General features: G+C 44.7%; 1 protein-coding gene across 3 annotated transcripts; it reads left to right on the forward strand.

Moving 5' to 3' along the window:
* Positions 1 to 1,146: 1,146 nt before the first annotated feature.
* onecut3b (one cut homeobox 3b) lies at positions 1,147 to 11,251 on the forward strand. 3 transcript variants are annotated; one of them, XM_069685322.1, is made up of 3 exons: positions 1,147 to 2,227; positions 10,899 to 11,148; positions 11,185 to 11,251. In XM_069685322.1, the coding sequence occupies exons 1-3, from the start codon at positions 1,147 to 1,149 to the stop codon at positions 11,249 to 11,251; spliced, it is 1,398 nt and encodes a 465-aa protein (XP_069541423.1). The 3 variants fall into 3 exon arrangements, with proteins under 3 accessions (XP_069541423.1, XP_069541424.1, XP_069541422.1); XM_069685323.1 differs by having other exon boundaries at positions 10,899 to 11,136; positions 11,188 to 11,251; XM_069685321.1 differs by having other exon boundaries at positions 10,899 to 11,251.
* Positions 11,252 to 12,847: the final 1,596 nt, after the last annotated feature.

The following is a 12,847-nucleotide window of genomic DNA, read 5'->3' on the forward strand; positions in this document are numbered from 1 at the left end:
CTTAAAGTCACGTGACTCAAAAAAGTTGCCTAGAAAGTTAAGAAAACGATGCTTTATTTAATTATTTAAGTACAAATAGGCTCCTCACTGGTATCAATTTTGGGCCCCATTTAGTATCAATCACTTTTGTGGTCGCAGTTCATTTTCCTTCTTACTGTGACACAGTGTCATAGAAAGACGGAAATAACACAATATGATTTAAATGTAGACGTGAAACCGTGAACTTCCTCTCTGGACTTGGTAAACAGATCAAACCCGCGTGCTCTGCTTTCATTGGTGTGTAGCGCTGGGATCCTAACTTACTTTGTGACCTGCTTCACCCACACACACACACACACACACACACACACACACACGCACGCACACCGCCCCTTCACTGGCCTGCTCCACGTCATTAATCTCTGTCAATCAATACTTCGATCAGGTTTATCACTAAGCGCATAAATGCAAAACCATACAGTCCGTGGGAAAACAAAGTTTATCTGTAAAGAACTCCTGTGTCCGGAAACTGATACTGACTGTATTTTACACATTATTCCACGTCAGGCCATCACCTGTCTGACTGTCACTTTGGTACAGGTGCGCGCGAGCTACACGCGCGTAAACAAACAAACGAAATCAGAGGGAGGATATAAAATATAAACATCTCCTCTCAGAACTAAATATCTAGGATAATATAAATATGCAACATATCCGGTGTGGGACTTGAGTTTTCGTCACAAGCCGAGTTTTCCTCCCAGTGAGGAAGACTATTAAGAAAACTCTGCTCGTACCCGCCCCACATTTTAAATACACACAGGCGCGCGCCCCTCTCCCTGCACGCGGCTCAGCCTGCTCTTAGTGTGAGCGCTGTAGGACCAGAGATGAGATATCACCCCGGAGAGCTACCGTCCACATGAAGGCATAAAGCGCCGCGGAGACGCTCGGTTCTGAACCTCCACCGGAACATCAGACTTTATCTTTACCTCACTGGATTGATCGGGGAATCTTAATCAATGGATTGGCATTCAAAAGGTTTGGTCATTTTATCACTCCAGGAGGGTTAAAGGGGTAAGAGAGAGCGCGTGAGCGTGAAAGACAGGAGCGAGAGGGAGAGACAGGGGTGAGGGTGGGGAGGGTGGGTCAGGGAGACATATCCTTTCAGCTATGGAGCTCACCATGGAGAACCTGCACAGCGTCTCCTCGCACTCCCAGGCGGGAGACCTCATGAGCTCTTCGCACGCGCGGCCGTCGCCGTCCCCCAGCTCCGCTCCCCGAAATCTGGTCCCGCACGGTCCAGGCGCGCGGTCAGCCATGGTGTCCGGCATGGCCTCGCTCCTGGAGGGCTCCGGTGGGGACTACCGGACAGACCCGTCCGGGCTGTCTGGACACCTGCACCCGTCCATCAGCATGTGCGAGACCGGGATGAGCCTTAGCAACACGTACACCACGCTGACCCCTCTGCAGCATCTACCTCCGATATCCACCGTCTCGGATAAGTTCCACCACCCACACTCGCACCACCACGCTGCCGCCCATCAGCGACTCTCTGCCGGGAACGTGAGCGGCAGTTTCACGCTGATGCGGGACGACCACCGGGGGCTCGCCTCCATGGGAAACCTGTACAGCCACTACCCTAAAGAGATGTCCGTGTCCGGGATGGGTCACGGCTCGCTCTCCCCTCTGTCCGGCGGGCTGGGCTCTTTGCACAACTCCCAGCAGCCGCTCTCAGCCTACGGCCCCAGCGCGCACCTCCCCTCCGACGCTAAGATGCTCTCTCCGGTGTCAGGGTTCGAGTCCCACGCCTCCATGCTGTCCCGAAGTGACCAAGAGCACCTGGCCAGGAGTTTAGGGGGCCACGGCCACGGTATGATCTCCAACCTGAACGGCATGCACCATCACCCACACAGTCACCTCCACTCGCAGGCGAACGGCGCGGTGATGCTGGGGGAGCGGGAGAGGCATGGCCACGGAGCCGGGCAGGGAGTAACAGGGTCGGGCATCCAGGCGGAGGAAATCAACACAAAAGAAGTGGCTCAGCGGATAACGGCCGAGTTAAAGCGGTACTCCATCCCGCAGGCCATATTCGCCCAGAGGATCCTAAGCCGGTCGCAGGGAACCCTCTCAGACCTGCTGCGGAACCCCAAACCCTGGAGTAAACTCAAGTCAGGCCGCGAGACCTTCAGGAGGATGTGGAAGTGGCTGCAGGAGCCAGAGTTTCAGCGCATGTCTGCTCTGCGCCTGGCCGGTAAGATACCGTCCTCTCAGAAATATTATTTCACATTAAACTGATCAAAATGAAGTAACAGCCCGGCCACCGTCCACCGTTATTTTACAAATTAGAAACAGACACACTAAACTTATGCGGGCCTAAAAGATTTCAGCACCATGGACAGTTCATCCGGCTAAAACAAAGCGCGCTGAGACACTAAAATCAACCGCTTCGTTATTTCCTGAAAGTTGGAAAAAACACATATTGTTTATGGAAAAAGAACAAGTCTAATCCTGAAGTTGGAGCTCTAGAAAACAAAGATGTTAATGGTTGCTTTGGGCGCGTAAATGTGCGTTTACACGGGCTGTTGTAGACTAAATTCGCAGGTCTATATTTTTGATCGGCACACAGCAAATCGCCATTGATTCACAATAAAAACCTGGAAATAGTTTCCCTCCCCCGGCGCTCTTTTATTTTTCACCCTCTCTCTGAGTCCGACCATAAACACACAGAGCGGTGATGGAGGTGGTGGTGTTGTGGGGCTACTGGGCCAACTAGTTGCGCGGGAGAAGCGGGGTGACCCCAGGCTGCCTGATCAATACGCCAGTTCCCACTCTCCCTTTTAAATGTGGCACAAGGATCGATACTCGTATCGGAGCTGAAAGACGCAATAACCGCACGGTCTCTCTCCGGTTTTACATTTAATACTCTGTTAGTCAAAGGTCTAAATTTAGACCGTGGACAGGTGTGATTGCTGGAACTTACGACAGGTGTAACAGTGGGAGTCAGAGAAGCAAAGTGTGACCATGACTTTCATCAGGATTCATTGGCCTATAAACCTTTTAAAACACTGGTAACATTATTATCTACTTTAGGACATCAGTGATATAAACAGGGATGTTTAAAGGCATGCTTTATACTGTGTAAAAACTCTTTCTCCAATAGGCCTGTATGATCCCCAGATCAATTTCAAGGCAACCTTTAGCTGCATGCACTGTTCTGATGAAATATTGATTGCAACTGGGACGGGGATTGACAGGGACCAGTATACAGGAGAAACCATATAGACAATATGGAGTTCTGATTGATACTGAAAATCACAGGGGATGAAAAATAAAGGAAGACCTTGTATTACATGAAAACATCATGTACAATGTGCGTACAATTGTCTTTTGTTGGCTTCTGTAACTCAGAAGAAACACAACTATAAGGACTCTCCAGTCCAACACAGTGTATGAACAATATGAGATCTATGAAGTGTTTTTTACACTTCAAAACAGCCTTTACGTGAGTGTTAGATAGTTAGATAGATAGATAGACAGATAGATAGATAGAAAGATAGATAGATAGATAGATAGATAGATAGATAGATAGATAGATAGATAGATGAGGATTAGTAGCTGAGGCGGTGAGTGTCATTAATAGTGTAGCTCTGTCCTCTCAGTGTTTGCCTGGCTTTGCACATAGAGGATCAATAAGGCCGTTTCCCCTTCCCAACCCCCTTCTCTCCCACTCCCTGGTGCTCTCCCTCTCTCTATTTTTCTTTCTCTCTCTGAAGCATATGGCAATAATATTACTAATCTTTGGCTGGTTAACCTGGCAACAGGCAGGCAGGATGTTTGGCTTCAGGAGATCAGCGCCACAGAACAAAACAAAACAAAAAAATCATCGAGCGGAGGACGACGAGGAGAGGATGGATGTGAACAATGCACACGGCCATTTTCCACTCTCCCTGTTCTCCTACCAGATCTATCTTTTAATGCCCATCAGAACTCGCTCCGTGCCATGAAAGATTAATATCAGTCTGCTGCTTCTCATATTTTCTAAAGAACCCAAATGGAGCAAATTGGGATGTACACAAAAAAAAAATCAGCTTAAGTGCAAAAGCGAGAAAAGCAAAACTGGCATGTGGAGAAAAAAAAAGCTGGAGGAGCCGGGAGATGCCATTGATTGAGCGAGGGGCAGGCAGGTTTGGGCTTTGTGTGAACAGCCAGATAGAGGCAGGGTAGTGAAAGGATCAATACCCACCTTAATAATTGATAAGTATAAGGGAGACGGAGGGGAAGAAAGAGGGAGGCAGAGAGCGGTGGTGGTGTTGTAAGCGCTTGTAACAGCATCTTCTGTAGGTAAGCAAAGTCAAATCTGTGGTTAACAGGCGAGGACCACACACCGCCGTAACACCACAGCAGAGAGAGTATAAGTGGGTCTGAAGAAAGCCGTTTACACCCCAAACATCACGGCACAAGCAGGGAAGGTGAAGACTTCCAGGGCTGAAAACTCGCATCAGAGAGACGGGTTTATGGACCTGAAAAGAAGCATCTCAGAGCATTTATAAGAATAAAATAGCAATATTTGTCAGTGGATTCAGTGCAGGGGGCTGCTGGTGGAACACAATATAAAGATGAGAGCTTAAGAGCATCTTACAGTCAGACAAAGAGCATCAGAGCTCCCATCGAGTCCTAGTAATGAGCTCTTTCTGCTCATGTCAGCGAATCCTCAAAGCAATCCAAGGTTGTGATGTCATTTGATTTTAAAGGTTGCAATGCTTTATGGGGTTTGTAATGTGCCTTTATAGAGGCATGCACATTTCACCCAGTGTGCGTGTGTGTGTGTAAGTGCTTCCACATGCACATGTATGTGTGTGTGACTGGGTTATAGAGTGTGTCTGCACTATACATTGTTCAGGCTTATCTGACTCACTCTGAATCGGTATTGATTTCCTCTCTTCTGCTCTCCTCGGCTCTCTCCCTCCCTCCCTCCCTCCTTCCTCCCCCCGTCTCTCTCTCTCTCCTGGCTCTGTACCAGCGTCAGCAGAGCAGATCCTTTGCCATTCTATCCTTATTTCATTTCTGCTCTCTGGTCCTCTTTCTGTATAACAGACAAAGCTCATTTTGCATATAATGCTGGCACACTGCAGGGAAATATTTTGACACTCAGAATGGATGAGATTGAATGTGTCCTGACACAGGAAAACAAAGACTTAATAGCACAGCAGAGTGCAGAAAACGTAACATATTACAAATATTTCAAAGGCCTTGCAGGATAAAGCCTATATTTCATATTAGTGGCACTTAAAACCACCAACCCCCATTATAACTAATCATATAACACAATTTGATGTCAAGAAAACTACATGAAAATATAATTGTGTAGACTGGATGCAATTATTAGTTTAAAGTGGACGTCTGTAACGAGGCTTTAGGGTGCAGAAATATGTAACTATGTCCTGTCAATCTGCCCCATTTAGGCCACCTTCAAACTCATGATAATTATTAACTTAAACCTGTAAACAGGCAGATAGTATATGTTGTTTATTTGATGGATCTCGTCATCCAAGTTCTTATAATAGTTTTTGTAATGTGAGCACTTCACTAATTACCTCCGGATGCTGCCTTCTGATCTCACACAGCAACAGATTCTGTTAGAGGTGTAAAAAAAAATATAACCAACTTCAAATTTAGATTAATCAGGGTTAAATTGCAATTTACCTTAACTTTATTGTAACGGGACATTTATCACACAGAAACTCTCTATAGCTCTATTTGTGTTTGTGTGTGTGTGTGTGTGTGAGAGAGAGAGAGAGAGAGGGGGAGAGAGAGAGAGAGAGCATGTGTGTTTTATTGCTTGGGGTTATATGTTGGCAGGGCCTCTTCTGTGTCTTTAAAAATTGCCATTTAGCCTATTTTATTTATTTAAAAGCTTGGTAAAAGAAATCTACACTTCCTTTACACTCAGTTAATTATATATTTTTTGTTAAATGTTATGGATTATATTTTGCAACTTCACAGACAAATAATAATAATAAAAATAAAAAACGAAATATCGATTTATTTATCTATTTATATTTTTTAACAGGCTGCACATTTTGGGTGTATTTGAGTCAAACGCTGTTCAAGTTCTTATCAAATTAAAAGCCGAAATGATCCGACAGTTTTCGTGTATTACTCTGAAAAACTACGAAGGGTACTTCAGGGACTTCTTTTATGGGTCAGTAAAACACCCTTTCCAAAAGGTAAAACGCTGAAAAATAATTTAAAGTCCACATTTAAAACATTCATCATCACAAAAAGTAAGTGGCAGTTATGTATTGTTTAAAAAATAAACCATCTGATAAACAGGATATCTCTGAGCGCCTCGAAAAACGTTTCTGTAAGAAAGAAAAAAATCTCCCTTTTCCCTCAGTGGCTCGTTTAAACTCGTTTTATGTCCCTTAACTTTCACCGTGTTTTTAAATCAACAGTAGGCGAAAGTTTAAAAGAAGCCCGTGCTCCCTAAGGTTTAATTAGACATTCTCTGTTGAGTTGTTTTGAAGTTAACAGAATAAGCTTCACTATTTTGTCAGGAAAAACGGAGGGGCATTAACAACAGTTAAACGCAGCATTGCAGTTGTTTATAGACTCAAAGCCGATATGTGACAGACTGTAAAGCTGCCGATCACTCGTCTCAACAAGACAACACAGGCTTTACATCGACAAATAAACGAACGCTTTCAAATAATCCGATCCTGATCGATAAACAGGATTTTTAGGACGAACAGGACGGTTTATAGTTTCCCCGCTGCTGTGTGTTGCTAATGCTGAGGGCTACTCGGGCGTTTTTCCTTTACTTCCCAGCAATGAATAGGCCAATAATCTGATCAATATAATCAATAAGCGTATACATCTGAGAGGTGTGACAGAGAGTGATTGACGCCAAACTGTTTCTCGCCTGCAGTCGTCCGTCCAGGGCGGGAGAGGGCCCGTCTCACCGGACACAAAGCCCGGTCTCATCCGTCCGTCCAGCCGTCGACTAGCAGCAGCACGGTGCGGTTAGTTCACCGTCTGCCCCCCTTTCCCCTTTCATCTACACACACATACACACACGCAAACACAAACATACACACACACACACACAGACACACATTATAAGTTAGTTTAAAAATCTTTGAAGTAAAGACACACCATATGCTTATATAAACTAATTAATTTGTGTTTATATGTGTGGTTCTTTGCCTTTAGATGATTAGATTCATGGTAAACCTTTCTACCAGATCAAAGGCTTTGATAGTTGTTAAACACTCACTCACATCCACCTGCTTGGCCTTCATCTTTGTTTTTTTTTAAGATACCTGTAGAAAAAAAAAGAGTCATCTGAGAATCTCATGTTTTTCCAGCATTTCAAAACACACCAGGCAGATCTAAAGACAAAATGCAGGTGTTCATTGAAGTCTGAAGTTTGTTTTTCATCCTGTAACACACATGATACAGGCCTATTTGTGTTGTATTGATGCCTGATTGTGGTATTTAGGAGGACACTTAAAGTATTGCTTGTTACTTGGATGTTTGAGCTTCTCTGTGCAGATTTTGATACTATCCTTCTTTGTCGGCTGAAGAGGGAAAGTTGTGCAATTATGGGTCAATGTGCAGCTTATACAAGTGTGATGTGGATGTGTGTAGCCTCCAGTCTACCTTAGGACTTTCAGGGAAGTGGGAGGAAACTTGTGACTAAAGTTTTTAAAATGAATTTACAAAGAAAATGCACATATATAGATTCTGGATTTTTCTAACATTTTTGCTCTTAAAAAAAATAGCCTAGTCTGTAACTTCACACACTTTGTCCATAACAAGCTGCATTATGTCTTAAAAAGGACTGTAGGGAACCGTGAAAGAAACCGACACAATATAAGAGACGGTTGTGTAATCAAGTTCCTTGCAGTATACTTCTACCTGTACAGTGATAGAACAAACAAAAGTCAACCACCATCCACTGACTCTCATCCTCTTCTTCGTGTATAAGTGCTCAGCCTTGTAGACAGGACAAAGTAGAACCACTTAAGTGATAAAGCAGAGCGGCTCTTAAAGGAGACACATCTTAACACAGCCGGTGAGTTAATCTCTGGATCAGTTAGAGGTTGAGATTATCAAAGCAGCGGTTGCCTGATACCGTTCAGCGTCGCTGACACCGGCACATATGAAAGAGACGACACAAGCAAGTGCCACTCGAGACTCTGAGCGTCACCGCTTGTCTCTTCAGAAAGGCCCATTTGGTAATGAGGCGACTAAAGATAGCCTACGATGGTACGGTTCTCATCTCAGGAGACGTCGTTTTAATGAGCAGCTCCCTCTTTACCCTCCCTGTGGTCCTATTCATTGCTGAGGAGGGGGGCCAGATGAGTCTCATTTGAAATGTATCTATTGATTATCTGAAATATGTATTGACCCAGCCCAGGCCTTGTGTGCTAACTCCTTCTTTGGTCGGGAGGGTGGCTGCGATGCTTTGCAGGCCTCAGAGCTGCTCTGGAGCTGAGTGTAGGAGAAGCAGAGTGGTGTTGGCATTGTAAAATGGCCGGTAGCACGAGTTGTTGGAAAACAGGCATTACATATTAAATTATCACTATATTAGCACTAGCATTCAGTCATTACATTAGGGAGTATTGAGTTTGGTTGGAGACAGCACTTAGAGAGCCGCGAGGAGATTCTGGCATGGCTGGGCCCTGAACCAATTGAATAAACGTTCCATGAAATGGTTCTGAAGTGCGGATCAATCAATAAAGGGACTATCAATCTGAGGGCAAATTAAAACAATTGAGAAAAACAACGAGAGGAAAACAACTGAAGAAGAAGTGGAGAAGGCATGGAGTGGTGTATCAGGAGCACACAGATATCCTCGATTCTGCTGCTGAGGAGAAATATCTGCTTTATTAATTATGCTTTGCTTGCAGGAACAAAGCATGAACAATGGCCATGCAAACACATGCACACACACAGGCATGCATACACATGTGCACGGTCATATTGATCCTCCCTCACAGTCAAATCTGTTTACTGCTGTTGTCTAAACCTGCTGTACAGTCATCAATCATTTGCATACACCACCTCCACACTGCAGCCAGCATTACTCCCTCTTTCCCACCTTTCCTTCTCTTCTTGTCCTTTTGCACTTTAATGTTTTTGTCCTTCACGCACGCCATACATGTGTTTAAAATCACTGATAGACATTCCTCCATCCTCCTCAAGACTGAATGACTGCCACTCTTTTCCGCCACATCTCCTTTGTTCTTCCACAGATAAACAATTTCTTCTCCATCTGTCTGTCACAAAAGCGCGCTCGCGAGCTTCAACTCCCCAATGCGAGGCCGTGCACGCGCATACGCCACACACACACACACACACACACACACGCGCGCGCGCATACGCACGCACGCACACACACCTCGGTCTCGCGGATCGATGGGAATCGATCGGGTGGGGAAGGGAGCCCTGATTACTGGACCACGTGTTCGGGAGAAAACCGCGGAAAATCGATCATTGCAGCTTTTTAGGGCAGCAGAACAGAACAGACTCCCTCCAGTCTCCACAGCGCGAGCCGAGCCTACTGACGGTGCAGCCAGGCACGAGAGAGCGCTTCTTTGTCAGCATTTCACATCACGCTCCTCCAGTTTCAACAACACACACAGACCCACAGTGCAAACTATTTGTTCACCATAACAACCCTAAAATAAAACACAATTGTACCACTAAACCCAGGAAAGTAGGATTAAACTCGATTGTTCACACAGAATAAATAACAATTCAATATGTAGCCAGTATACTAACATTTAATAACCCCACTGGTGGGTTTGCATGTTGTAGCCCATTATCCTCAAACTGTACATTCCACTTTACATTACTGATGACCGTGTTTAAAGCCCTCTGTAAGTTTTCAGATTGATTTCCTATCCTCCAGGAGGCCACTGGTTTCACTTCATTTCACTCCACTTTGAAAATCAACCTGTGGGTATTTGAAAGTTGTTTGAAAAAGAGAATCCATCCCAGTTAACAATTAGGCTGCTTAATGTTATTACCATGTTCTATACCGTTTAAGTAAACTATTACTTGTGTAGCATTCAAGGACAGTTGTCCTTTTATACACACTTAAAAGTTTATTTTGCATTTACAAGTTCACAAGAAATACAACAGGTGAAGATAGTCACATAAGACATATGTGATTGTCTCTAAATGTATGCAGTTCAGGCAACAGAGATGATCTGGGTAACTCTTAAACTAGTTTCGGATCTCCTCAAGTGGATTATATAACGCAGTGAAGTAGATAAACGAATGCTTCCTGGGTGGTAAGAAGTCAATATAAAAAAACGTTAGTATACTAAAGCAGATCACGATAAAGGTGCAAACTTGTAAAAGCCACTTTAATGGGGATTAAATGTATCATGAGGATTCTAGTACTGCAAATTGAAAGCACAGTTTAGGCCAGATTTAACTTTTAAAGTTGTATCACGATCAAATATCTCCTAGGGAAGTCAATTAATTTTTTTCCGACTGACTTTTTGCTTTCCTTTCTTCCTTTTCACTTCTCCATTCTCCCTCCTGCGGCCGCATGTCCTCCTGTAACATGTTACTTTGTGGTTTGTTAGTTTCAGCTCCAAATGTGTTCCTTTCTAACCCTATCATTCAGTCATGATATACATTTACATTTTAACAACACATTCAACATCACACTGCATTTGCCCTTTAACCGTTTTAATTGTCCGTCTCTCCCTTCATGTCATTATTAGGTGTCCAAGCCATCCTGTCCTTATCTTGTAGACAGATGTTCCATCATTTGTTAGTCTTCACCTAATTCTGTATTTTGTGTTCAGTACATTCACATGAGAATACTTTGATGGCAATAAAACTCCTCTCTGTTGTTTTCTCTCCATCCTCCCCCCTCTGCCTGCTTTTTCTCTCCCCAGCATGTAAACGGAAGGAGGAGGACCGAGGTCGAGAACGTAACCAGGTGCCAAAGAAGCAGCGACTGGTCTTCACCGACCTGCAGCGTCGCACCTTGGTAGCCATCTTCAGAGAGAACCGCCGGCCCTCCAAGGAGATGCAGGTCACCATCTCGCAGCAGCTGGGCCTGGAGCTTTCCACCGTCTCCAACTTCTTCATGAACTCTCGCCGCCGCTGTCCTGACCGCTGGGACACAGAGGAGCTTGGTCACGGGTTGCATGGCCACGGGCACACTCCTCACGGGAACAGCAGCAACAACAACGCCTCACCCATCCAACCTGGTACCTCCTCTGCTAACACTTTCTCTAAGGCCTGACGGAGGCAGGGCGGACTGCTGAACACATGCATGGAGGACGTAGAGGGGGTGTTTGTTATTAAAGCATTGGGCTCTTACTCCAATTACGTAGAGCTACAGGGTGCGTAGCTTCAAACGATTAATCCGATTCATCTGCTCACAGTGCTGATGACTTGTGCAGATGAATCAGATCTTCTCAAAGCTCCATGTGTTTTCTTTTATCTGAATGTAACTCTAAGGGGTTGAAATGCATTTCAAATTGTGACTCTTTAAACCAAAGATCCAGTAGCTTTAAAAGAGTCACCCTCAAAACATCACACGAGGCTCTTAGTAAATCCACCTGAAACCAAAGAAACCCTAAACCACACTGTGGGTTTGTGTTAAAGCCTTGAGAGGGGAGGATTTCACTTTAAGATGTAAACACACCAAAGAATCGCTCGTTACAAAGAAGCTTTAAGACAGGAGGCCTTGAGCTGCCACATGTTGTTCTTCACAAATCAGCCAGTAATGAGACAGCAGGTGTGTGTGTGCTGGGCCGTGATCAACCGCTCTTCATTTCAGTAAGGCTGATTGAGAGGTGCGTTTGTGTGTCAAGTGTCTTTTGACCCCCTAACCACATGCGACGCTGCGGCTCTGCATCACATGCTTGTGTGTCATGCGTGTGCGTAATCTTCACATGCTGTGTGTGTGGGGTGTAATTCCTCTGCAGTGATTCCGCCCGCTCCGTGTCAGAGTCACAACGCCACCTGCTGTCCATTTAAAGCAAATCTGAACATGCTGTGGGCATGCAGCTACAGCTCATATCTCCAGCAGGCCTGCAGTAACCCACTTCAGGCTGCAATATAGGTTTGAATTCTGTATAAGCATCGGTGTAGCCCTGCAAACACCAACCTAACTGAGACACAATGATGAAACCCTTTGATACATATTTGAATGTTTGTCTCGTGTAAGGCAACATGGCTGTAGATTGTGTAGAGAGGTTATTTTCAGGTTACAAAAGGAGAACAATCAAACAGGGATGACACTCCCCACGTTAAGAAAATGTCGTGCCCCGGTGTAGGGAGTGAGGGAGAGGGGTCTGCTCTGTTCTAGTGGCCAAACGCAGAGGTCAAATGTCACAATATAGGATCCTGAGTGCCAATGATGTTTGCCTCTTTATGATAATCAGAGAACAGATGCAGCCCTCTCTGTCAACATACGCCCCCGCCGTGTCAGGCCTGTGTCATTACAACTGCGGGCACGCCGCCTTTTCCATACCTCAGAAACACATTGATGTGATCGACATGAAACACAACAAAAATGACTGTAAATAATCTTTAATTTATCTCTTTCTTTCTTTCTTTCTGTCTCTATCTATTCTCTATTTATCTACTTTCTAGCTACTCCCCCTGTTGCGTCTTTCTTTCTTTCCCCCTCCTTTACTATTGATGCGGGTAATAATAGTACCATAGCCACATGGTTTCTCTCGTGACTATTGTGCTATGTTGTGCTGAAACTATATGTAAAGAAGCACCTTGTGGACAAAATGTAAAAACTTAAAGATGAAAAAAAATCAACATGTCATTGACTGATCCTATGCACAGACAGGAAGGAAAGTGACAAACTGTGCATATTTGT

Source organism: Semicossyphus pulcher, unplaced genomic scaffold (assembly GCF_022749685.1).
Source record: "Semicossyphus pulcher isolate SPU_LCO1_2020_fin unplaced genomic scaffold, fSemPul1.0.p SCAF_7, whole genome shotgun sequence".
Lineage (NCBI taxonomy): Eukaryota > Metazoa > Chordata > Actinopteri > Labriformes > Labridae > Semicossyphus > Semicossyphus pulcher.